This window comes from Gadus chalcogrammus, chromosome 2 (genome assembly GCF_026213295.1).
Source record: "Gadus chalcogrammus isolate NIFS_2021 chromosome 2, NIFS_Gcha_1.0, whole genome shotgun sequence".
Classification (NCBI taxonomy): Eukaryota; Metazoa; Chordata; class Actinopteri; order Gadiformes; family Gadidae; genus Gadus; species Gadus chalcogrammus.
In genome coordinates, this window is record NC_079413.1 from 22,857,681 (window position 1) to 22,885,091 (window position 27,411).

The window sequence follows — 27,411 nt, forward strand, 5'->3', positions numbered from 1 at the left end:
TGCTTTGTAGTTTATGCCGAGGGGAATGTTTCCCTCTGAAAGGAGCTTGTTACCGAGGCATTGGTCCAAAAATGCATTGTGTATGTTTACCCATATCATAGCTTTGCAAGGAAAATACATCTGTTCATTTTGCAGGTATTTTTTAAAAAAGTGTTTTGGACACTGTCTATCAGTTAATTATTAAGGGTTACACTATCGGCACAACAATTTTTGTTGAGATGATTGACATACTGCATATTTCGCAGATCAAATTGGCCTTTTGTCCCACGGTTTTACTTGGAGCTCCTGATGCTCCATCCGTTTAATTGGTGTCAGTTTTATTTAAAAGATGAAAGATGTATTTGTGTGATTTATTTTGACACCAATTTTATCATCAATCACCACAGACAATGATTACCCATAGCAACTGTCCATCTCTATGTCGTCCACCACCACCACCACCACCTCAGTGCGCCATTCCGATCCTGTGCTCCTCACCCGTCTGCCCGTCCTTCACTCGCACTCTGGCTCGTGTGTGTGTTTGTGTGTGTGCATGCGTTTCAATGTGGGGCGTTCACTGGTCACAATCGATTCATAAGCCCTTTTGCCTCACCTCTGTTTTATAAACCACGAGTCCACTCTATTTGCGTTCTCAAGAGTAAGAGTAACTGAAGCAGTATGACCGAAACCCCTGCTTAATATTGAAATATACTCATCGTGTTCCTTTTGCAGGCCGATAATATAGCAGCAGTTACCTGGAATCCAAGCGTCATGCTTTAGTTATTGTAAAGGGCTCAGCCCTGTCTCCCCCTCTTCCAAAGAACTCCAGCCCTCCCACTTGATCGTGCGTGTGTGTGTCTGTGTGTGTGTGTGTGTGTGTGTGTGTGTGTTGTGTGGGGTGTGTGTGTGTGTGTGTGTGTGTGTGTGTGTGTGTGTGTGTGTGTGTGTGTGTGTGTGTGTGTGTGTGTGTGTGTGCGTGCGTGCCCTCTCCACAGAGATAGAGATGGTGGTGATGGAGAAGTGCAAGGTCTCCGACATGACGGAGCAGAACACCACAGACGAGGAGAAGACGGCAGCGGCCACACGTATGCAGATACACAAGAGCAGGTCTGCCTCCATGGATCTTTGTGTTCATTACATTCACATGCACAAGAGCTGGTCTGCCTCCATGGATCTTTGTGTTCATTACATTCACATGCACAAGAGCTGGTCTGCCTCCATGGATCTTTGTGTTCATTACATTCACATGCACAAGAGCAGGTCTACATTTACATGCCAGTTGGATTGTGAATCAAACGCAATCATATTTTCGTTTGGTTCAGAAAAGTTATGATAGATAATGAATTCACTTATTAATTTTTGATTTTAATTTGTATTATTGTTGTTATTCATCTTAGTATTAATGTTATTACCACTGTTACTATTTATTATGATCATAATTAATGATTGATGATGATGATAAACCCAAATATTATTACTGACAAATAATACCTGTCGCTTCTGACGTTGGAGTACAGTAGCTCAGGCTGTCGCGCTCACACACTCCGGCTCAGAGAGGACCGATAAAGCCTCGTTCCTCAGTCCCTGGCTTCCTGTTCTCCCTGGCAGGCCCTTCCTGGACATGGTGTTCAGTGCACTGGACTGCAGCCATGATGACTACCACGCTCTGTTTGTGCTCTGCCTGCTCTACGCTGTGTCCCACAGCCAAGGTGAGTCCCAACCTAGGTGGATATCTCTTCTGGGGAAGAGGTATTAGAGTCAGGGGTTGTAGGACAAAGGGCCAGTTTTCCCCTTCCTGGACTTGATTTAGTGTGTGTGTCTGTGTATGTGTGTCTGAGAGATATTGTGTTTGTTTGATTTATACTAGCATTATTCCCCCCGTGTGTGTGTGTGTGTGTGTGTGTGTGTGTGTGTGTGTGTGTGTGTGTGTGTGTGTGTGTGTGTGTGTGTGTGTGTGTGTGTGTGTGTGTGTGTGTGTGTGTGTGTGTGTGTGTGTGTGGTTTTGCTTGAATTTCTGTGGAAGGGAGAGGAGGGTTCATAAACAAAGAGGCCTGTTTCCCCATCTGGGGTTTTGGTTAAGAGCTTTTTGGGAGGGGATTTTCTGGTGCTTTTCAAGGACACTAAGTGTACTTAAAAAAACAGAGTTCACCCGCCCGGGCTTGTTATGTTCTATAAGGTAATGCAGAAATTTGATTATGACCAACGTTCTGAGCTCTCTTTTAACAGGACACCCGCGTTGCCGAAGGCGAGATATTTAAGATCAAGATGTTTTCTCTATTGGAAAGATCAGCTTTCAAAGATTTTCATCAGACTAGGTCAGGGCTAGGGTTATGCATATTGATACTCACAGACTGATGTCCTTTGAATCCACAGCATCAACTGATCCGAGCTACACTCGAAAGGCTTATCGCGGTCACATTTCATCCACTGTTGATTCGTTGTTTCAAAAGTCCAACCTTTGGACTCACACTTTCTCTGTCCTGTGTGTTCATGTTCCTTCGTGTGTGTGTGTGTGTGTGTGTGTGTGTGTGTGTGTGTGTGTGTGTGTGTGTGTGGTGTGTGTGTGTGTGTGTGTGTGTGTGTGTGTGTGTGTGTGTGTGTGTGCGTGTGTGCGTGTGCGCGTGCAGGTATAAACAGTGCCCTCCTGGAGCGCCTGCAGCTGCCCGTGCCACAGCAGGAGAGGTGCTCTTACAGCCAGGGGCTGGTGGAGCGGCTTATCAGGGTCACCAGCCAGGCCTCCCAGCCCGGTAACACACACACACACGCACACACATACACACTCTCACACAGAAACCAGCCCGGTATGACACACACGCACACTCTCACACAGAAACCAGCCCGGACACACACAGCTCATTAACCCAAATACACACATCCCAAACAAATGCAGACTTCACAGCACAGCCATGAATCATAAACGGGACGAGATGTTAACTGTCCGTTATGCCAATAGTAGTATTGATGCTCACACATGAGTTGATGTTGAGAGTGACGTCGGAACCGACATGGGAAAGTCGACATTTCGGGACGCATCCTCAGTAGTGTACCTTTTGAATCAGTGTGTGTTTTTCGACTAGGCACCCTCATCAAAGGTGGCCAGCTACAGGGTGATCAAGCCTGAGCTTGTGTCTCATGCCCAATCATGATGATTGCCTGGTTGTGTGCGCAGCCCACGGGACTATGCGAGGCAGGGGGGTCCTCTTCCCTGAGTCAGGCCTGGAGCTGACCGCTGCCTCGTTCACCCTCCTCCTGGAGGGTTCTAACCTGGGTTCTCAAGTGGCTGGTGGGGGTGGGGATAATTGAGCATGTCATGTTGCTGTTCTATGAGCCCAGCAAGGGTCCTTCCGCTTGATCCATATCAACACTGGCTGCTTCTTTCGGCCGCTTCAGAGACTGATCTTATTGTCTGTCGCAGAGCCTGTCCATGGATACCAAGGTCTTTCAGCAACCTGATGGTGGAAGAAGCCACAAAACCTCTACATCCCACTTCAACCGGATAGATTTTCGGATCCCATCCTCGTAGCTGCGCGTGTGCTGCAGGTTCTGGGAGGCGCTGTTTCTTGCGCTCATAGGCCTCTTCAGTTGAATTCTCCCATGGGGCCGTGAGCTCTATGATGTTGACAGACTTCAGTGAAGGGGACCAGAGTACCATGTCTGGTCTAAGGGTGGCGGCTGCAATCTCAGGTGGAAAGATCCGTTGCTGGCCGATATCGACTAGCATCTTCCAACCCCGGGCCAGCTTCTAGTTTGGGAGGGGGGTGGTTGGGCTTTTTCTGTCCCTCTCGGATGAATGTTGGTGCTGTGATGGGATTTGTTGCTCTAAGGGCCAGGGAGTTTGTGATATTCCTTTTGCCCTCCAAAGCTGCTGCCAGATTCTTGAGGACCGATGTTAGTTAGACAGCGCGGGACCCCAAGCTATTTCTTCATGTATGAAGTCATAGTTCACTCCATCTCATCCACAGTTGTTATTGGGACCTCGTAGATAGTGAGTGGCCACATTACCCGAGGGAGAAGCCCAAATTGCAGGCACAAGAGCTTAAGTTTCCGTGGAAGCAGTGTGTTGTCGATGTTTTCCAGACTGTTGGTGATGTCCTGACTTATTTGCTGCACTTGGTCTATGTCCCCGAGGCTTGCTGCGTCGTACCATCTTCCCCGGCTTTTGATGGGTTGCTCAGACACCGTTGGTATTGGGTCGTCACCAATGCAAAACGTCCTTTCTTTGAGCTTTCTCTTGACTATTGAGATGCTTCGGGACTTGCTCGGCTTGATTTTCATCTGGGCCCACTTGATGTTCTTGCTGCATTAGTGGTCAAGTGGTCACGTCATCCATAGATGCTCGGATAGGTGGAAGGCGGACCCCGTTCTTAGCTCACTCGGCCCCCAGCACCCACCTTGAGGCACTGATGATGACCTCCCTGGCCATTGTGAAGGCCATGGGGGAGATTGTACAGCCTGCCGTGATGCCTACTTTTAGGCGTTTCCATGAGGTTGTTGTACAGCTGAACGCTGTATCACATCATGAGCTGGCTGTTCTCAATTCATAAAACGCATTCCATAAAAACTAGCCAACATCAGGCATTCTGACAAACTCATGCACTCCCCCCAACAATTATTCCAGAATTCAAGCCAAGGAAGAATGACCAAAAGTTACTTTGTGTCAACAAGCGACTAACTCCACGACTATCAATTGCAAGTTAAAACAGCCGACCACTTGAGTGCAAAAACACAAAGGACCTCACCACAGCACCAGCAAATCTTAGGCAATAAACCTCTGACCTTTATTTATGTGGCAGTGGTCTGCAGATGCATCCCGTGGTATAGCCTACCACATCCATTTAGTTCAACAGGTTATCGTTCTGATACTGTCCATGGTACTAGCAACCTGCTCTGGTGCTTTTTACCTATTCAGGCTAAAATGACTTGATTGTCTGATGCCTCATCATCCCAGCCTCATTGGTATTATTAGTAATGGCTACTTGCCAAATCGAAAAAATAACTTCACACAGTGTGTCTTTTTCCAATGTATTTATCAATCGTAGCGTTGATCAGCAGAGAAGTAGTTTGCCAAAGTCGTTGACGTCGCTTAGCAACCGAATACGTTGGGGTTGATAAGTTACCGGACTGCAGAGTGATACAGATGACGTGAATCAGAGGCAAAAAAAAACACTTTACTTAACACCGGTCAAATATGCTGGGTGAGCATTCCATTGCATTGAGAAGAGCCGTGTAATAAACAAAAATAATTGACAGCTGAACGTTAGGAAGGCCCATGCAAGTGAATGGAGCAGTCTACAGCATTGAGAAGAGCCGTTTAATAAGTAAGGGATAATGTATAGAACGCCGGTCATCATCGGGAAAATAAACCCCGACAGGGCGAACAGGACACCGACGCGCAGCAAAGGTGTCTTGCTTCGCCCTGAAGGGGCTTATTTTTGATAATGACCGGCGACGTTCAATACATTATCCCGCTTATTAAACGGCCACTTGCCAAAACGAAAAAATAACTTCACATGGTGTGTTTTTTTACAATTTATTTGTTGCCAGCATTCGTAGTGTTGATCAGCAGAGAAATAGTCTGCTATAAGACGTTGACGTCGCTTAGCCACCGAAGACGCTGGGGTTGAAAAGTTACCAGACTACTTGGAGTGCTACTTACTGGGAGTGTTACCAAATACGTCTTTAGAGGCAAAAAGTCCTTTGTTTTCCTTGACAGCGGTCAATTATACTCATAGATATATATCGAACACTAATGTGTATATATATCCTCATCGTCATCCGCTTATCCGGGGTCGGGTCGCGGGGGGAGCAGCTCAAGCAGTGGGCCCCAGACTTCCCTTACCCGGGCCACATTGACCAGCTCTGACGGGGGGATCCCGAGGCGTTCCCAGGCCAGTGTTGAGATATAATCTCTCCACCTAGTCCTGGGTCTTCCCCGAGGTCTCCTCCCCACTGGACGTGCCTGAAACACCTCCCAAGGAAGGCGCCCAGTGGGCATCCTTACCAGATGCCCGAACCACCTCAGCTGACTCCTTTCTAAGTAAAGGAGCAGCGGCTCTAATCCGAGTTCCTCACGGATGGCTGAGCTTCTCACCCTATCCCTAAGGGAGACGCCAGCCACCCTTCTGAGAAAACTCATCTCGGCCGCTTGTACCCGCGATCTCGTCCTTTCGGTCATCACCCAGCCCTCATGACCATAGGTGAGGATAGGAACGAAGATCGACCGGTAGATCGAGAGCTTTGCCTTGCGGCTCAGCTCTCTTTTCGTTGCAACGGTGCGGTAAAGCGAACGCAATACCGCCCCCGCTGCTCCGATTCTCCGGCCAATCTCACGCTCCATAGTACCCTCACTCGCGAACAAGACCCCGAGGTACTTGAACTCCTTCACTTGGGCTAAGGACTCATTTCCTACCCGGAGTAAGCAATCCACCGGTTTCCTGCTAAGAGTCATGGCCTCAGATTTAGCGGTGCTGATCCTCATCCCAGCCGATTCACACTCGGCCGCCAGCCGATCCAGTGAGTGCTGAAGGTCACAGGCCGATGATCCAATGAGGACCACATCATCTGCAAAAAGCAGTGACGAGATCCTCAGACCACCGAACTGCAACCCCTCCCCACCACGACTACGCCTCGATATCCTGTCCATGTATATCACAAACAGGATTGGTGACAAGGCGCAGCCCTGGCGGAGACCAGCACCCACTGAGAACGAAACTGACTGGCTGCCGAGAACACGAACACAGCTCTCGCTTTGGGAGTACAAAGATTGGATGGCCCTGAGGATAGACCCCCTTACCCCATACTCCGCAGCACCTCCCACAGTTTCTCCCGGGGGACCCGGTCATACGCCTTCTCCAGATCCACAAAACACATGTAGACCGGATGGGCATACTCCCAGGCCCCCTCCAGGATCCTTGCGAGAGTGAAGAGCTGGTCCGTAGTTCCACGTCCGGGGCGAAAACCGCATTGTTCCTCTTCAATCTGAGGTTCGACGATCGGCCGAACCCTCCTTTCCAGCACCTTGGAGTAGACTTTACCAGGGAGGCTGAGAAGTGTGATACCCCGGTAATTGGCACACACTCTCTGGTCCCCCTTTTTGAACAGGGGAACCACCACCCCGGTTTGCCACTCCTTTGGCACTGTACCCGACTCCCACGCGATGTTGAATAGGCGTGTATATATATATATATACATCGCGTGTATATATATATATATATGGAAAACCACTGGCAGACCTAAATATAACACATGGGTCCCAGAACCACAGTGTAAACACTATAATCAAGGCGGCTGTAGTGGGTGGCAATTGAGGGATGCAGAGAGAGAAACAGAAGAGCAGCCCAGTACACAAGCCCCACAAGAAAGACCCCCCCCCACCCCCCTCCTCCCTGCTATGACAATTGGTTCGAGGAACCTCCTATGATTCCTCGAACCAATCAGGGGAGCGAGGCCCTTCATTCGATTTTAACCGGGAGAGGTCCTTAATGTGAACGGGCTGATGGAGAGAAAAGGACCCAGTAACAGATATTCTCACTGCGCCACTCACCCACTAATAGCTGAGGGATTGCTCTGGCCTTTCTTACAAACGGCACTTTAATTATATCTCTTCAATAGAAAACTGTTAGTCATGTTTTGTGGAACTGAGGGAAATAATTGTTATTGTGTATGTGTGTGCTTGTTTGTGTGCACAGATGGCAAGGTGCGTCTCGCTACACTTGAACTCAGCTGTGTTCTACTGAAGCAGTCGGTGCTTCCAGGGAACCACTGTATCATCAAGGACGTGCACCTGGCCTGCATGGAGGTACCGCTCAGACACGCACACACGCATTCACACTGTGTCACGCAAGCCTGCTCTCTTGCACTTCAAATCACACATACACAAACACCTCCCAAAGTCTTACACAAAAGCATATACACACTCCCTGAGCGCTGTGTGAGCTTGTCAAGGGCATTTGAGTATGCCGTGATCCACAGCCTCCTAAAACAATTCCTTTTAATGTTTAAGGTACTGTGTGTCATGAAAGGGAAAAGGGAAAGAAATTCCTGCCATGTCTATGCTCAGTTCCAATTAATTCAAATGTATTGAATTTCAATGAATTAAAATGTATTGAATTTCAATGAATTCAAATTCATTGAATTTCAATATTCAATGAATTTGTCATATGCACATTAAAATCGAGGTTGGCAATCAGAGTAAGAATACTAGGGGTGGGAATCTTTTACTATCTCACGATTCGATTCCGATTTTTGGGGCAACAATTTGATTCAAAATCGATTTTCGATTCAAAACGATCTGATTCATAATGATTTCTGCTTCAATCTATAGGTGTGCAAAGGATCATCATGACCTGCTCCAGTCTGCTTTGCAAGACAGAATGAAAAATTGAGACATTAAAGTGTCTTTTTCACATTTATTAAGTTTTAAACATTTATCCATGCTTAAATGGAATGGTTGCAACTGTTGCATAAAAGTCTACTCACATATTGCTTGAGTAACAAAAATAAAAGTCTCTATAAAAAAAATAGTGCAGTTATCATGCTGCCTTTTAAATTCTAAGGAAAGTGCCTTTTCCACTGTGTGGACCACAACTACTGCTCTAATAAGCTAGCAAAAAAATAAAGTGCTTCTGTATAATAAAAATGGTACAGTTGAACAAGATGCATTTTTATTTCACAGGAATGTTGCAGTACAAAAAAAATATCATGTGGAACACAACTTTTGCACAAAACATTAATGTCTCAGTTGCTTTAAAAAAAAGAATTATGAAATTAAATCGATTTTGGGCCATTTTATATCGATTCTGAATCGTAGTAAATGAGAATCGCGATTCTTATATGAATTGATTTTTTGGCACACCCCTAAAGACTACGCTCGACAAAGAGAAATACAATTCCCTTTGTCTTCGGCATTGGGTACACAACTATCAAAAATGCCCTCTGTATTGTCAGATAGAGACACAAACAACACGGGGCCCTTTGTCTCCATCCAAGTATTGTATGGAGGGAAACAGTACATTCCTAGGAAATAAGGAAACACTAATGGGAAACGGTGCCCAAATTTGGACCCACTGAACTGTGATTCAGGGGAACCAGGAGATAACCCCTTAAGATCACTGAGTGAATGTGAGGTCATTCAGCATGGTGTCCGCGTGGTAGTAAAGTATGTGATATGATGGTTGATTCTTATATATTGAGGGAAACATTCATGCTCCACCATGTCCATGCGCGTCAGTAGTAAACCATACGTCACCAACTGGGCAACTCTGTTATCAAAATCTGGCACCAGTTGCTGAACGGAAGTTGAATCATAACAGCGTCAGGAGGGGTCGTTCACGAGAACTTTCTGACGTCACGAAAATGTTTCCCCCATAATTTCCAGCGATGTGAACGCCCCATTTGTCACGCGTGTCCCAAACATGGTGTGTCGATACGGCAGTAAACAGTACATTCCTAGGAAATAAGGAAACAGGAATGGGAACAATACACTAATGGGAAACGGTGCCCAAGTTTGGACCTGCTGAACTGTGATTCAGGGGAACCAGGAGATGGTTCATTCAGTGGTCATTCAGCATGGTGTCCGCGTGGTAGTAAAAGGTAGTAAAAAATAAAATAAAAAATGAAGGCCCTTCAAAGGTAGTAAAAGGTAACAAACGCAATTTGACTTGGTAGTAAATCTTTCACCACCACCTCAATATGAGTTTCCATTTTTTGCTTAATATTTGTGTTTGCATGTTTTAACTTAATCTAGCCTAAAAAATACAGTATACGGTGCTAACAGGACCTGAACTGAGTACCGTATTTTCCGCACTATAAGGTGCACCTGAGTATAAGCCGCAGCAGCTAAATTGAATGATGTGTACATAGATAAGCCGCACTAGACTATAAGCCGCGGGTGCAGTGATGTTGCTAGGTACGCGTCCTGCGTCCCTGACGCATTCAAATCTGAAAGGACGCACTGAACTCACTATCCATGCGTCCCGGGGACGCATCTCATTTTCCCCATGAAAAACGATACATTGTGAACATTAAACAACTCGTGTTTAATCACAGTAACTGGCCAAAGAAACCTTATTGTGAGCAGACCGGACAAGCGCTGTTTCAACCCTCTGCGCATCTACTCGGCGCAGACGTGATCCCCTGTACAAGGTATCGCGACATGCTAATTTAGCCGCTACCAAAACAACTAGCTCGTCACCGCTGATTTCATTTCAACAATTAAAAATACGAACTTCATAGTAAATAAACCCACGTTTCCACTGCTCGATGCTGTGCTCATTCGTGTCGATTATGTTGTAACGTTTAGGGGACGTGCTGTAATGAAATAAATTAAACATAATCCGGTGGTGGTGATGAAAACTACATTGAACGGCAGCCGCCATATTGTTATGCCCAAACGGCGCCTGCGCATACATCGCGCTTCCAACGAGATCCCGTTTTTCTCGAGAAACAGGCAGAGAAGAGAGAACGCAAAAATGCCACCAAAGAAAAAGATGAAACCTATTGCAGGTCAGCAAACTATCGCAGCTGCATTTTCTGTCCCCACTACTACTTCCAGCGTTTCCTGCTGGAGCCCGCCACTGGTGGCGGGGCGCGGACCGGTCATAGAGCCCATAGAGTTAAAGTCGGTGGACTCGTCTGTAACCTGTAAAATCCATAGATTAGCCGCACCGTTATATAAGCCGCAGACTCGAAAAATGGGGAAAAAGGCACGGCTTATAGTCTGAAAATTACGGTACCTGTTAGAGTTGGCGTAGCTGGTTGCTATAGCGAAGCCGGCAATAGTTTCTAGCTTTATGAAAGAATTGGTAAATGCAAGTTTTCACAAACGTGGGTTGATGTTGACGTGGGGGATGAAACGGCATTAAAGCGATTAAATCACACAACGCTTCGAGTATTCACCAGCAGCGGCTTCGTGTGAAGGGGGAGCAGCTCTCTATTAGAGGTCTGCGCAGGACACAATATTCAGTCCCGCTCCCGCCTTGTACAGTACCGCTCCCACCGGTTCACGCAAAGAACTGTAATTTTTTGTCCCGCTCCCGCCCGCATTCTATGATATTATATCCCGCTCCCGCTCGCAAATGCCCGCAAGGATGGATGTTCACTTTCTGTCTCAGGAAAGGCCTTTCCATTGGCTTGGAAAAAACGAGCGCGCACATTAGGGTTGCCGCGGTATACGGTATTACCGGTGTAGAATAGGCCACAGTTCTGCTCTGTGCGGGAGAATAGTCGCGCCGAGAATTGACGTGCTTCCTTACAAGACCGGTAACCATAGCAACGCCGGTAAACAAACCCCGCGAAGCCCAATCCCTACGTGAGCTCCCCGCGCTACGGCCATCCGGAGGCGCACAGAGCTTTTGGCCGTGATATTATGATATATAAAATTATATTATACTATTATGTATAGAACGTTATAAGACGCCGAGAATTGGCGCGCTGCCAGCCGCTGTCACCGAGTGTGAGAGGAGAGTTGACGGAGAAGATGGCGGTCGACCTATAGTTTCAAAGTTAATATCGTTTATACCGGTAATACCGGTGTTGACACGAGCGTATTACTCGGTGTGAAAATGTCCACACCGCGGCAACCCTAGCGCACATTATTCCTTAGGCTACCAGTATTGGTAACATATTTATTGGTACGCCTGCATGTTTTCAACCATACAAAACAATAAATAGGCCTCAGTAACTGGAACACGAAACAGTCACATATTAAAAAAAATAAAAACTCTGCAGGTCGGTACCAGCACGTCTAAATGAAAAATGAAAGGTAAAAGAAACAGCTGCTGCTTCGATCATGAAGGAAAAGTTGTTGGAAAAGTAGGTTTTGCTTATTGGTGAGGGTTTCATGATAATTTGTATATTTTACTTTACCCTCATATTGATTTGCGGGAGTGCACTCCATCATCCCGCCCGCCCCCGCACCCGCAAATGCACCTCTACCATCCCGCACGCACCGCAGTGAGCTTTCATTTGTCCCGCGCCCTGCGGGAGTGCAGACCTCTGCTCTCTGTCGTTGTTCTGCGGCGCTAGCATTAGCAGCACGAGGGCTACAGGGATGGCGGCAGTGTCACACGTATACCTTTATAGTTTATAGCTAGCATTAGCAGCACGAGGGCTACAGGGATGGCGGCAGTGTCACACGTATACCTTTATAGTTAGTAGTAAGTGGTGCTTTGCATACCCCCCGCCCCGCTGCTTGATGTCGTGTTGGTAGTAAAAGATATTGTGGAGGTAATAAAAAAGGTAGTAAATTCATCTCTATGATTCCTGCATATACGCTGTTCAGGCCCATGTGAGAGCCTGAATGTGTAGTGTTTATTGCATATTCATTCATCATAAATTCATAGATGAGTAAATGACAAACTAATACACAAATGTATGGTTATGTATTGATTAACTTTGTTTAACCATATAAAATGAACTACCTCAATTTATTTATCAATCCTTTAGATCTTTAATCGTCTACTTGTCCATGCGACGCCAAACTCAATCACAATAGAAAATGAAAGATTAGATAATTTTCCTTATCTCGCTTTCATTATCACTCGTCCAGATTCTTTCTCTTTCTTTTCGCTCTCCTTCAGTTTCCAAGAAACCACTTTGTTCCACCATCATGTCCCACCACTTTTTCCCACTTATTCGCCTGTTATTCCTCAATCTTTCCGGTAAAGTGGATTTGAACCTCTGGCCTTATTCTTCCCTTTGCTGCCCTCTTCTCCGCAGACTGCCTTTAGTTCCTTTCAGCCACTTGTTTCCAGCACGTTTAACAAACAAGTGGGGACCTAAGGTTTGTTTTCACTCCCGTAGTCACTCGTTTCCCCACGTGGTCCCGCTCTTAGGGGGGAACAACAAGGCCCACTTGAATTGTTTTCTTCTGAAGTTCCAATTTTATATCGCATCTCAAATAAAATAGGGTTTGGCCCAAGATGCTGTGGTGATCCAGACTTTACAGGAATAATGCAGACGGCACACATTAAATACAAATAAAGGACATCAAATAAATAAAATAAAACTGTTTAAATCAAGTGACGAAATTAACTTAATTAACAAAAATCAATAGATCAAGTTCCATACGCAAACAAATAATTTTGGGTCTAATAAACGTATTTGTTTTTATTCTTCTATATTCAATCGAGCTTTGTTTAGCTCAGCCCTTCAAGGGCACTTTAGGGGCATTTATCGTCCTGGTGATAACGAAACGGCTCGCCAGTGATGACGCTCACGCTGACAGCGACCGTTCAAGATCACTGCGTTGGGAATCTAAAAGTTCTTCACAGCAGGGCTTTTTATCCGATAAACAGTCAGAACTAAATAATGGTAGGATCAGTTTCATGATTGCATGCCTTTATCTCCTTGATGCCTATCACCTACTATCCTTTTGCTTTTATTTATGAGGAGTACATACAGTAATGCCACTGTATAGAAGGCAACACTTATCTAGAGCTGGTTTACCAGTACACAACGTTTACAATTGAGCAAAGTATGTAAACAGACGTTCACAACGTCAATCAATAGTAAAGTATGTGATATGATGGTTGATTCTTTTATATTGAGTGAAACATTCATGCTCCACCATGTTCATGCGCGTCAGTAGTAAACCATACGTCACCAACTGGGCAACTCTGTTATCAAAATCTGGCACCAGTTGCTGAACGGAAGTTGAATCATAACAGCGTCAGGAGGGGTCGTTCACGAGAACTTTCTGACGTCAAGAAAATGTTGCCCCCGTAATTTCCAGCGATGTGAACGCCCCATTTGTCACGCGTGTCCCAAACATGATGTCTCGATACGGCATCAGGATCAGGGCGTTTGTGTTTAAAATAATATTGCTGTCTCTGTCGGTTCTCAGGGCGCACGGGAAGAGAGTCTACATCTGCTCCGAAGGTTCTACAAGGCAAGTTGTTTGACCGTCCAACACATGCATCCCTTATTCTGACAAACGCACACACACACACAAACACCAGTCCAGTCCAGTCACCGTCAGTCCGGATGGCCACTTACTGAGCCTTTCCTGATTTCTGTTAAAGGGTGTTGCTGTTAATGCCAGCAAGACTAGTCAAACAGGGCATTAACTTAGGCTTTGACGGGAAGGTCACAACAAAGGAAATTACTTTAATAGTCCAACCCTCAATCTGCAAGACCTTTTTAATTTAAATGAGTAATGTGGTGTGTGGGAACGTTGGCCTTAAACTGTTATATCCACGCCCCCACAAACACACTATGTCTTGTCAAATGCATGTTTTAAACTGATCCCCAGTTGGAAACGGCCCAGTTGGCTCAACCATCCCAACCATCGATCAAAGAAGTTCATGGTTTACAATAACAACTTTGTCCCGAATAAACAAGAATCAGAATGAAACCGAAAGACACTTGTCACTAGTCCAATCAAACCTGTTATTGGGGGGTTGTAAAACAATTTTTTTTTGCCCTTTATGATGCAAGGGAATATTAAGCGTGTTCCGACCGGACCACAAACCGAAAGAGAAATAATAACTGCCTTACAATTGAAGGCGTTTGGAGCAACGGTCGAATCTCATGGCAGGAATATAATAACTTGAGGAAAACATCAAATATATAATCATATAATTATATATTCGTAATAATATAATATAATAATATGTGAATATTCACAGACATTGTTTGTGTTCGTTGTCCATACAGGGTGAAGAGATCTTCCTGGACATGTTTGAAGATGAATATCGCAGTATGACGGTATGGGCCATGCTACTTCACCCTGTGACTGATCTGTGTACAACCCTTGATCGCCCCGACTCTGATGAGCTCTCAGCCACAGCCAGTGATCAAAATGTGTGTGTGTGTGTGTGTGTGTGTGTGTGTGTGTGTGTGTGTGTGTGTGTGTGTGTGTGTGTGTGTGTGTGTGTGTGTGTGTGTGTGTGTGTGTGTGTGTGTGTGTGTGTAGTGTAAACCTCTGAACGTAGAGTATTTGATGATGGACGCCTCCATCCTCCTCCCCCCCACGGGCACCCCGCTGACGGGGATAGACTTTGTCAAGAGACTGCCCTGTGGAGACGTGGAGAAGACGCGCAGGGTGGGTGCAACACAAATACACACAGACAGACAGACGCACACACACACGGAGATGCACACAAACACTGAGATGCACACACACACTGAGATGCACACACACACAGATTCACAGACGCACACACACACACACACACACACAAACAAAGACGCGTACACAAACAGAGACGTACACAGACAGACGCACACACGTACGCAGTGAAGATGACAGATTAGGGACGTCACATCAGTCGGGTGATGTTTTTTACAACTTAATGTCTGCGCTTAATTCCTCTTATTTTACTCTTACTTCCTAGCATAACATTGCGCTGCCTTAATGTGGTTGTTTCTGCATACGCAAAGAAAATCTCAAGAAATATGATATTTTTTGAAGCAAAACAATTTCCAAATATGTGATTCTCGTTATGACACGGACGTGGTCAGTCACCCCTTAATGATCAAGTTTTACTTGGAAATGTGTGGCAATGCACAATCACACTTGACATGACGTGTGTGTGTGTGTGTGTGTGTGTGTGTGTGTGTGTGTGTGTGTGTGTGTGTGTGTGTGTGTGTGTGTGTGTGTGTGTGTGTGTGTGTGTGTGTGTGTGTGTGTGTGTGTGTGTGTGTCCGTTCTGCAGGCCATCCGTGTGTTCTTCATGCTGCGGGCGTTGTCCCTGCAGCTCCAGGGGGAGCCCGAGACCCAGCTGCCCCTGACCCGGCCAGAGGACCTCATCAAGACTGATGATGTGCTGGACCTCAGTAAGTCTCTCTCTCTCTCTCTCTCTCTCTCTGTCTCTCTGTCTCTGTCTCTGTCTCTCTCTCTCTCTGTCTCTCTCTGTCTCTGTCTCTCTGTCTCTCTCTCTCTCTGACTCTGTCTCTCTGTCTCTCTCTCTCTTTTTATCATCTGTCCCTGTCTTTCTTCCTTCTGAAAACTGAAAGCTGTGCTCCCCTTCACACCACTTGGTATATTACTGACAAGATAAGATAGCTTGTAAATCCCGTTGCTCAGTTTCACTAGTACAGGATAAAATAAACGGCTGGGTGAAACCTCTGTTCTGATTGGCTGGCAGGGGGGTTGTTTAACTTTTAATAACTGCACGGCTAGGGTCTCCTCGCCGCTAAAACAAGCTCATACAGCTCATAACACTCCAGCAGTTAACGATACCGCAAAGAATAAAGAAATCCCTTCAAAATGCAAAACAATAAAAATCTTTTATATTAATATATATATGTATTTGCTGGTCTCCTGGCGCAGTGACGCTCGCTTAGAAATGATTCCCAGGACTCAGTTTCAAAATATGACGGATAGAAAGAGATCTATCAGCGAATACCTTACTTGCAACAAGAGTGAGCTAAGCATTGTCCTGGAAGTACTGATGGAAATACGTGTGGAAATCTTTTCAGTTACCAGGATCCATAATCTTCTCTAGTTACTGTAGTACCAAAATACAGTCTGGCCTCCATATGATTTTAATGTTAAGTGATTGCGTTCCAGGCATTAGATCCATATTTTTTATTATATTGTACCATTTCTGTTTCCAGGATCACAACAAATGTGATATTTTTAACTTGAATCAACATTCTTATAGTTTAATGACTCAAGTGGCTTTGCTATAAATAACGTATAAATAACGTACTATATGTGAGGGTGGTTCCACCACAAAAAGCTAAACTTTGTGCTACAAACACACAAACACACACACACACACACATACACATAGACACACGCACAGCAACTAGGGGGCTGCAAGCTGCAATCCTCTACCGTGCTCGCACCAGATGAGGTACCTTGTAAATGTAACAGGACCACTTCTTTCTCTTTCATTATTCATCAGAGTTTTTTTCTGCGTTGGACGCAGGCTGAGCCTAGTGTCAAGTGTTTTTGTTATTCCACACGCGGCGAAGTCGACGTTCCCACATCAACTTTTTCTTACCTTAAAACAATTTTACAACAAAACGTACCAAAACAAACCCTTTCGCTCAACTAAGTACTAAAGTTCATATCTTTGACCTCAATGTGTGAACTTGTTTCAGGGTTGTGTACCACGACAGTTGAACGCGTAGCACGGCCACACCTGCTAGCCCTTGAACCCACACGGCCTGCGCCTCCACCACCAGTTACTAGCCGGGCGGTTTGAGTCGACTGTGGGTGTCGCGGCGAGGCAGGAACGGAAAGCCAGTGGTTTTTGCATTCAGTCTCTTCATCATCCGGGGTCAGACGCGTGGGAGAAACAGATGTATTCGCTTAGCCTTTAAGCTTTTTTTATTGATGATGGATTTAGGTCAACATTTGGATGTGTTTTGCTTTTGGTTTCGTTCACACTGCAGAGCCTTAATGCTCGATTCTGGTTTATTGCCCATATCAGATAAAACTTTTCTAAAAGTAAGAAAAACTTTTTTTTACTTTTATACTTTCGGACTTCACAGTCCGAAACCTACAAAAAAGATAACGAAGTAATCAGACGTAGCACACGGGGAAATGAACACGGAGGCCACGGAAGTGGTTGAAGTGTTGATAAGTGGATATGCAGGGTGTGAACAATTCCACACTGGATGTTCTTTTAACCCAGTTCACAGTTTTTCTTCCTGGTTCACGGGGGTGTGATAATTATGCAAAGTTATGGCGAAATCATTCAGCAGGAGTGGCATTCTTCTAGAGAAAACCAACCCGCTAGGGTGACAGTTCGCCAGAAAAGGAATGTTTATCATTTCTTTCGTCAGAATTGCGACACATCGAAGTTGACGAAGAGAGACTTGAAATTTGCATGAATATGACTGTTCACACTGAGGTCGCCTTGCAAAGAATTAAACCTGTATTTGAGTCAGAATTGAAAAGATCAGATCCCATGTGCTCTGTTCTGTTCACAAATTTCTGAAAAAGTTGCATCTGATATCATTCTTGCCAAAATCCTATCCCATCTTGAGCTATTGCATCAGTACGCAACTTGGAAAATAAAAGTTTTGCTGCACAGTGCCCACATGTTTCTTTATGTGTTTTCCTCTTTGGCCCAGACAAACAAGATGACGATCAGGTTTCCTCATCCAACAACAGCACTCCTCTCCAGCTCACCTCAATGTCAATCCGAGCTTGGCCCGCTGACATTTCTCTGTGTTTTAATAATAAGTTGCGCTGGGCATGTTTGTTACACTGAAACATCAGGGAAGTCGTGCAGTCCTGCATTGCAAAATATAGATTAACTGTATGATAATTTGAGGAAGGCAGCCTCTATTTAATCTTGCGAGGCAACAGGATTCGTGAAATCAAGTCAAGCGGCAATCTTGCCTGGCTTCAAGCGATGCGTTTGTTTCCTGATAGTCAGATGGTTCATCCATTCACCTGCCAAGTATTTATTTAGTGCCTTCAGCTATCCATGCAATTCCCATGGAAGTTAGGCCAGTTCACCCCTGTTAGCAGTGCACATACATCCTAACGGGTGCTTTTGTGCATGTTCTCTCGGTAAAATTGCCACAGAGTACCATTTTTGGTAAAATGAAGTTCCCATTTTTACCAAGAAAAAGTAAGAATATTTATTTTGCACTGGTCTCCATTGCAGGCACTGTACATGTGCTTTGAGAGTTTGAAAGAGAGAGCTTTTTTTTTTTTGCATCCTACACACTGTAACCAACACTTAGTGAACTATGGGTTGTTGTGTTGGAAATCGCCCTTGCCCCTCACCATCATAATGGGAATGTTGTTTAACATTGAAATGTGTGTGCGTGTATGACTTACACTTAGATATCACTAAACAACACCGCCATTCATGAATGCTGTTTACGAGGTGTTTATGCCCAGCTGACTGAACGAGCGAGGCACAAGATAAGAGAAATGGATGAAAAGCTGCCTGAAATGCCCATGGCATCTCTCAGATCCAGTAAATGAACCAGGCCTCTTGTCTCAAACGTAGTTTCAGTTTCAGAATGACAGTCAATAAACCAACCGTTCGTTGCTAAAAGCCTGGGAGAAAGGACTCTGCCAGGTGTATTACATTCTCACCACTGTATTACATTAAAGGTGACATATTATACCACCAGGTGCGAGTGTGATTAGCCGTTACAAGCCGTTTTGAAACGGCTTGTAACGGCTAATCACACGCGTATAACATGTCCCCTTTTTAATATTTAACTTTCAATCTCAAAAACCATCTGTGAAATAACAATCCTAAAAAGCGCCGTGTTTCTGTGTTCCCGCCCAGACAACAGCGACCTGATTGCGTGCATGGTGGTGAGCAAGGACGGGGGGCAGGCCCAGAGGTTTCTGGCCGTCGACGTCTACCAGATGAGCCTGGTGGAGCCGGAGACCAAGCGCTTGGGCTGGGGCGTGGTCAAGTTCGCCGGCCTGCTGCAGGTATGTGGGACTAATACGGGACTTTGTGGGGAGGGAGGGGGGTTACGCCTCGTGCCCACTGCACCGTCAGTCGAAGGACATGGGAAGGCGTGGCTGACGGATGGGGGAGTAGTCTTTGCAGAGGCATCCGTCAGCCAATCAAATCGCTTCGCCGGGTTCTTCCCGCTTCTTCCTGCTTGTTGCGTTGTCACTGCAAGATTTCCCGCTTTCCAGTATCGTCAGAGCCCGAGTCGCGTCACAGTGCTTAAATTTGCATACGCGATCTGATTGGATGACAGATCTTTTTGACGGAGCCGAAGGCTCCAACGGAACGGACGGATCCACAATGCATTGCGCGTCCGTCCCCATTCAAAGAGGAGGAGGAGATCTATGAGGCGTTGGAGCTGGGCAGCCCCTACCCAGTGTAACGCATTTATAATCCCCAAGTGTCTTTCGAAGAGGATGTCCGTGCCAAAACCTCCCTCACATGTCAGCCAGTCCCTAAATGGTAAATGGACTGCATTTGATTCAGTCGCCACCCAAAGAGCGTCACCCGTTCCATTCACACATGCACACGCCCACGGCGGTGTCACTCCGGCGAGGCGACAGCCAGCGCGTCGGGAGCAGTCAGGGTGAGGTTGTCTCGCTCAGGGACACCTCGACACTCAGCTAGGAGGAGCCGGGCGATCGAACTAGCAACTTTCAGGTTACCGGAAATACTGCTCAACCTCCTGAGTCATATCTTGCCCAGCTAGTGCCTCATGGTGAGGTGTCAAATAATTCCTATCATTATTTGTCATGTAACATAAACAACCAAAATGACTCAGATACCCACATTGCACGAGAGTTGCGAGGGTGCTGCGGTCAGACTATTTTTTACTAGTTTGTAGTCTCTTGTTTGATCCCGCCACTCATCCTCTTCCTGCCTCCTCTCTCCCTTCACTCCCTTGAAGTGTTTTGGTACATCGCAATGACCCCTTAGTGCTCCTTGCGATGCTCCTCGCCCAGGGTCACCATTTGCTTGGATTTTGTTGAGGCATGACTCTTACGGCTGTCTAACCTCACACTCCCACAGAGTGACTTTAACAGAAACTTCCCCTTTCCAATGAACTCTATTTTTAGAGTTCTTCTCAGGAAGTCAAACACACGCACACGTGCGTGTTTTGGCTAACTGCTCCTGGACTCCTTCCAACTTCACCCCCCCCCCCCGCTCACTGACACTGACTCTCTCTATCTCTCTGTCTCTCTCTCTCTCTCTCTCAATCTCTCTCTCTCTGTCTCTGTCTCTGTCTCTGTCTCTGTCTCTCTCTCTCTCTCTCTCTCTCTCCCTCTCTCTGTCTCTGTCTCTGTCTCTGTCTCTGTCTCTCTCTCTCTCCCTCTCTCTGTCTCTGTCTCTGTCTCTGTCTCTGTCTCTGTCTCTGTCTCTGTGTCTGTGTCTGTCTGTCTGTCTGTCTGTCTGTCTGAGCTTGTCAAATTCCTAAGTCGACGCTGGCCGTATAAAAAAAGGAAAAAGAAAGCTTTATAAAAACATTGCCGTGTCTCAACACGGGGATCACGTCGTACCCCAGAAAGGGGGTAAACCCCTGGTAGTAACCCCCCCCCCCCTCCTCCTCCTCCCGTCAGGACATGCAGGTGTCGGGCGTGGAGGACGACAGCCGGGCGCTCAGCGTGGTCATCCACAAGCCGGGCTCCAACCCGCACGCCAAGCCCATGCCCATCCTGCAGGCCAACTTCATCTTCGCCGACCACATCCGCTGCATCATCGCCAAGCAGCGGCTGGCCAAGGGCCGCATCCAGGCGCGCCGCACCAAGATGCAGCGGATCGCGGGTGAGCGAGCGGCGCCGTTGCAGGGGTCCACCCCCCCCGTGTGCATTGGTTCACTGGAATCATGGTTCTGTTCAGCGCAGGAACAGAAGAGCACTTTCTCTTTAGTTTCTGTGTGTGTGCGCGTGTCTGGGGTTGAAAGAGAAAGTGTGTGGGTGTGTGTTTGGTCTGTTTGTTTTTCTTTTTTCAATCAGGCCATGATTGAGCCTTTTTCTTTTGAATATGATTGAATAATTTCTTATCGTTGTTATGATTTGTTGCATTTAAGAGTGACTCCTGCACTCTTTTAGTTACACCAAAAAAAAGAAAAGAGGAGGAGAAAGAGGGGGGGGGGCACACGTACGAATAACAACGTCCTTTTTTTAGTTTAGTGGTTTACGATGGATGGAAAGCGCTTTGAGGCGCCAACGATCACCACGAGGGTTTATGAAGAGCTTGCGTGTTGCGATCAGGAAACACGGTGGTGATTCTGAGGCGCGGCACCAGTACTCTTCCACTCGGCTCTCTCTCCTCGCTGAAGGGGCTTAGCAAAAAATGTCCTTCTGCCATTAAGACATGCCTCGACACACCGGGCCGTACATGAAGTGACGCACTCTCAGGTGGCCTTGGGCCGGGATTAGAGACGCGTGCAGGGGTGCCCATGTTCTCCTTTGTTTCTTGTTCTGTTAAGATCCAGCCACATAATCACAACACACACACCCACCTAACAACTGGACACACACACACACGCACACACCTTACAGCTACATACGCACACAAAAACACACCTACACACACACACACGTCATGGCAGTCCATAGTTTACGATGATGACGTTGCTGCAAATAGAAAGGAAGGACAATTATTGGATATGTGAGTTGCGGCGATGCATAGCCAAGTGGCTGTGCAGGCCTATGCGGGATCCGCAGATTTTGCCACAAGAGAGAACACACACACACACACACACACACACACACACACACACACACACACACACACACACACACACACACACACACACACACACACACACACACACACACACACACACACACACATCACGCCTACACAACCACACACACACTCACCTATAACCACCCATACCATACACACACCCCTACAAGCGCCCACACCTTACCACTGCCCCCCCATGCAGCCCTGCTGGAGCTGCCCATGCAGCCCGGCAGCACGGACGTCCTGGGCTTCGCCCAGCCCGGCCACGCCTCGCCCGGCGGCCTGCCCTTCCGCTTCTACGAGCAGTCGCGCCGCGTGCCCAACGACCCCACCGCCAGCCGCGCGCTCTTCGCCTCGGTGGACAAGGTGCCAGGTAACCAGGCGCGGGGGGGGGGGGGGGGGGTCCGGAGACCGGGGACCGGGGACCGGGGACCGGGGGCATTCCAGAACAACACTTTATACACTTTATATATATATATATTTTTTTTATACAACGGGGGGGCCTAAATCCAGCGATCTGATTGGTTCCTAACTATAATGTATGTATAATGAGCGTATACATAACTGCTATGACGCCCGATCATTTTGTGAAAGTATCACTCCGCGCCTTGAAGTGGAAACCGTTCCAACCGTTCTCTCGGAGGGACGCTAAAGTGCGTTGCATAGCGACCGTCGTGCATTTTGAAGGCGGCCAGGAGGGACTACTTTTTTGTATTCTTTAATAAAACGGCTATTTTGACTTTCTTGGTTTCTGTTTTAATGTACTGTGTCTATGACTTTCGTTTCGCCATAACAGTAACCGTTGTATAAAAGCAATAGATCACTTGGTCACAATAGTGATCTATTGCTTCAGTCATACCACAGCCTGTCGTGATCTATTGCTTAAATATATAACAGCTGGCCCGCTCCTGCTTCTTATGTTGGATTGAATCAAGGAAAAATCCCAACCATCCACGATTCGATCCCTCCCGGGACCGGTTCTCCATTTGTGTTTATTTCCATTTCGAGTAGCAGTACCTTGGGGTTAAACTAGGTCAATGAAAACATCCTGGGTCGATGACCCGCTCCCACGGCCTCGTAGTAAACAGAGCGAGTCCTGACGTCGGACGTCGGCCCACCACTACGACCCCCCCCCCCCCCCACCAGAGACGGCCCACGGGGGAATCCTTCATGTTTTTTTAAACGTCCGAGGAGATGACCTCGTCCGTGTGTCTGTGTGCCCGTCTAGGCTTCGCGGTGGCCCACTGCGTGTCCCAGCACAGCCCCTCGCCGCTGTCCTCGCCCTCCCCCCCCTCCTCCAGTGGCACTGGGAGCACTGGGAGCACTGGGCGGTGCGACTCGGTCACCAGCAGCACCATCTCCGCCCACAGCCCTGCAGGTAACGCACGCACGCACGCACGCACGCACGCACGCACGCACGCACACACGCCTCTACACACACACACACACCCCTACAAAAGTTCACACATCTCCAATCTGGTTTCCGACCAACCCTGTCAATTTATGTGCGACCCAAATCATTTTATGAGCTGCTGTAAAAAATAATAATAATAATAAAAAAAAAAATAAAGAAAGAAAAAAGTCCTACCTATCATTCGCTGCCGCTGGAATTTTTTTTTTTTTAATAATAAAATAAATTCCCTACCTACCCATGACATCAACAGACAACCAACAGGAACCAAACTTTTTATTTTTTTTTGAGGGCTAAGCATGAGCAAACAAAGCCTTGAGGAGTATGGGGGCCTAACTGCCCATGCCTTAAGCCTCTGTACATAACTGTCGATGCTAGAGTGCTGCAGCTGGTTGCACCAGCAGAACGTAAGGTCCCCCTTAGGCTACTTTGAACGTAAATCACCCTGTACCGTCCAAGCAAATTTTAGAGAATAAATGACTGAAACTGTTTTGTTTGCCCTCTCATTTGGGTGCTAACGCGTCTTCACTCGGATAAGGTGGAAACTTGCCGGTATTCCCTGTTTACATTGTTAGCTGTCAATGATTGGCTTGAAATTATCTAAACGTCATTAAAATGTACAATTTATGCACCACTAGTAACGTTACAACTTAAGTTATGGTGGTGCAACCAAAATTTAGAACACCTTTAGTTTGACACTAGCTACGTCGAGCGTAGGGTTAAGGCAGACTTTACACCCGAACTTATGATCGGCTTTACGTTCTGCCGGTGCAACCGACTGCTGGCGTCAACCTCAGGCCGCTGCTCACCCACTGAGCGAGGTCACTGGTGAGTGTTTGTGGAGGGTGCTTCCTATTAGGGCAGAGGTGGTTCTTTGTAGCAGGGTTTCAAAGAAAACGCGGCTCCCTCTGGGCTCCCACCATGCGTCACACACAACGGATTCCCCTAAACAATCAAGGGAACTGATTGCGTTGATTGGGCAGAAATGAACCCAGCAGCGGTCTAAGAGTCAGGCGCAGTCAACCCGTGACGGATGTTATCGAGCGCCATCGCTGATAACTTGTGGCTGGCGGTGGCATCACTAACAGATTACACTCGGATAAAAGCTGTTTCTTCTTATCTTATCTTCAGTACCTATCTATCTATTTCTGATTGCTTTAGCTTTCTGCTAAATCTTAGACACATTGCACTTCCTATAAAGCATTTCTTTTTACTTTGCCTTTTCCTTATCTTTTTCTTTTATTGTTTCATTTTATCGGGTGCGATGATTCCATGTAAAGCAATCGGAGTCTGCCTTGCGAAAGAAAAGTGCCGTATAAATAAATTTGCCCTACCCTGCTTTCTTCGATATTGGTTTACATTAGATTGTTGTACGGTGTCCTTCCGTCACTGCGCTCCGACCCATCAGAAGACAGAAGTCTTGCGAGCGAAGCCCCACTCTGTGATCCCGCTCTTTGTGACGGGGGTCCTAGTTGTTGGGGTCAAATTCTGACCCTTGTCTTGCAGACGACGGCGCCTTCCTGGAGCACACCCCTCCGTCCTCATCGGGCGGCGAGGGCGGGGGCGAGGGCGTAGGGGCGGCCTCCACCCCGCCCCCCCCCCACCACCACCACCACCACCAGTGGGCCCTGGCCCCCAGCCTCACCCCGGCCTCCCAGCCCTCCATCTCCCTGCTCACCGACGGCGGCGGGGCCGACACGCTGGGCGTGGAGTCGCTCACCCTGCTGCCCCCCGCCCCCCTCCCCCTCGGGCCCCCCTCCTCCATCGCCGAGGAGGAAGAGGAAGAGGAGGAGGAAGGGCCCGGCGACGCGGCCGCGACCCCGTTGGCTGATTTCCAGGGAGGGGACTCGACCGCAGGCGATGGGCCCCAGGAGACGAGAGAAGAAGAAGAAGATGATGATGAAGAAGAAGAAGAGGGGGAGACACACAGCCAGCCGACAGACGCACTCGACTCACCAGAGCTCGACTGAAAGACAGACAGACAGACGCACACAGACTGACTCAGACAGAAACACAGACTCAGACAGACACACACACACATAGAGATCATGACACACGCACATAGAGATCATTTCACACACACAGAGATCATGACACACACACAGAGATCATGACACACACACACGCACACGCGCGCGTACACATACACACACACACACACAAACAATATGGCTCCCCTGGGTGTTTTGCCTCCAAACGACACCACCCACCAACGCCCATTTCCCTTTCAGTCCAGCAGCAACATGACACCCCAAAGACTGGGTCGTGTGAAGCAGCTAATTGGCTGGGAGAAGGGCTGCGCTATATTTTTGGACATGATATCCTCGTAGATAACTGAAGAGCCAGAATCTAAAAAAAAAAGACTTCCTTTGTTGCGTGAATAGTTATCTCGGTGTGTATGAGAGACTGATTTGCAGGAACGAGGTGTGCGTGGGACATGGTTGGATTTTTACTTGACAGATCTGCCTCCCGGGATCGCGTGGGTGTGTCCGTGCACACTTTTGCTTTCTACTCTTTTTGATTTGATCGTGGGGCGCGCGCACGTGAAAACCAGCAATGTTTTTTGGCGACCTGCCAGCTTAAAGAACCACTCCCACATTGGACGGGCTTATTAATGAATGGATCAGATTCACTGTAAGAGGCAACGGGGGAAGAGGGGGGGGGAAAGGGGAAGCCTCCTAATAATAATTTGAATTGTGTTCTGAGCGGTCGGCTAGCTGTGTTTTTGGGTGAAGCCTGAAGCGTCTGAACTTGCGTACGACTGCAACACAGATGTCTGCTCCCGGGACCCGGGCCCGAGGCTGAATGTATAACCACGTTGCTCGTTCACCGGGCCCAAGCTTTCAAACTCCTTAAGAAATCAAACCAGCACTAGCGTACCACATATCCCGGCAAACTTACCATTTCTGAATCGTCGTAAGAAATAATCGCGTTGATTTTCTCTTTTTTTTCGTTGAATCTTTTAACCCGTGTTGAATGATTAACCCATAGGGCTATTTGGAGCCTTCTTTGTGTGACTCTGTGCAAGAAGCATGCCCAGCGCACGTTAAAAGTGGTGTTTCTCCTGCACAAAGTGTCTTATTCGTTGTGACCGGTTTATACCTTACTTGGAATAAGAGGGTCCTTAGCTTAACACACTCCTGTGCACTTTGGTTCAAGATCAGACACCAAGGCAAGAATCCAACTTGGATGATGATGATATATTTACTGGGGTTATGTCTCCTAATAGGTTTTTGTTCATAGAATTTCTCAAACAGATAACAGAACGTAACCAGCTCTGTTGTATCCTTTGCTGTCTATGTATAGAATGTATAGGGAAGAACTACCTGCAAAATAAATACTTGAGCATTGGCGTTAAGGCAAAGAAAATAGATTTGTGTCAATGCAGAATCCACTGTAAATCACCATCAGTAATTGTTCTTGTGCCCAAGAGAAACGATTCACCCCTACACTCATCAGAGAAGCAACAGGACTACGAAACAGCCCCAATCTATTATGAAACGATGGTTTCATTTGGTCAGTCTACCGGATATCAGGTTTTTGGGAGGGGTTTCTTACTATTTTTTTTGTGGTGTTCTGCGATGGTTCTTTAATTTAATCGACACAATATATAAAAGCATACATTTTGGAGAAAAGCACAAAATACATGCCAGTATTGGATTGGTTAGTTGGCTGTTGGCCTGAGAGGAAGTGAAAAATACCTTTTAATTTGATTTCTAACATGTGTACATGTCTCATGGAAGGCCCATTCCTCACATCAGTTATTCATGCTATATATATATATATATATATATATATATATATATATATATATATATATATATATATATATATATATATATATATATATATATATATAATTTCTGCGAGTCATATGTTTGTATGCTATGTAAAAAGGCTTAAGGCTTTTAAAACCTGTAA

General features: G+C 46.7%; 1 protein-coding gene across 3 annotated transcripts in view; it reads left to right on the forward strand.

Annotated features, from left to right (window-relative positions):
- Window positions 1-27,283, forward strand: part of clec16a (C-type lectin domain containing 16A) — a 42,905-nt gene extending 15,622 nt beyond the window's left edge. For all 3 annotated transcript variants that reach the window (XM_056605050.1, XM_056605047.1, XM_056605049.1), the window contains 13 exons: window positions 975-1,086; window positions 1,588-1,688; window positions 2,607-2,726; window positions 7,668-7,777; window positions 13,823-13,867; window positions 14,635-14,685; window positions 14,894-15,022; window positions 15,636-15,756; window positions 19,191-19,342; window positions 20,945-21,149; window positions 22,282-22,452; window positions 23,308-23,457; window positions 24,997-27,283. In XM_056605050.1, the coding sequence (XP_056461025.1) occupies window positions 975-1,086; window positions 1,588-1,688; window positions 2,607-2,726; window positions 7,668-7,777; window positions 13,823-13,867; window positions 14,635-14,685; window positions 14,894-15,022; window positions 15,636-15,756; window positions 19,191-19,342; window positions 20,945-21,149; window positions 22,282-22,452; window positions 23,308-23,457; window positions 24,997-25,460 (1,931 nt within the window). In that variant the 3' untranslated portion in view covers window positions 25,461-27,283. The remainder of the gene's footprint in view (window positions 1-974; window positions 1,087-1,587; window positions 1,689-2,606; window positions 2,727-7,667; window positions 7,778-13,822; window positions 13,868-14,634; window positions 14,686-14,893; window positions 15,023-15,635; window positions 15,757-19,190; window positions 19,343-20,944; window positions 21,150-22,281; window positions 22,453-23,307; window positions 23,458-24,996) is intronic.
- Window positions 27,284-27,411: the final 128 nt, after the last annotated feature.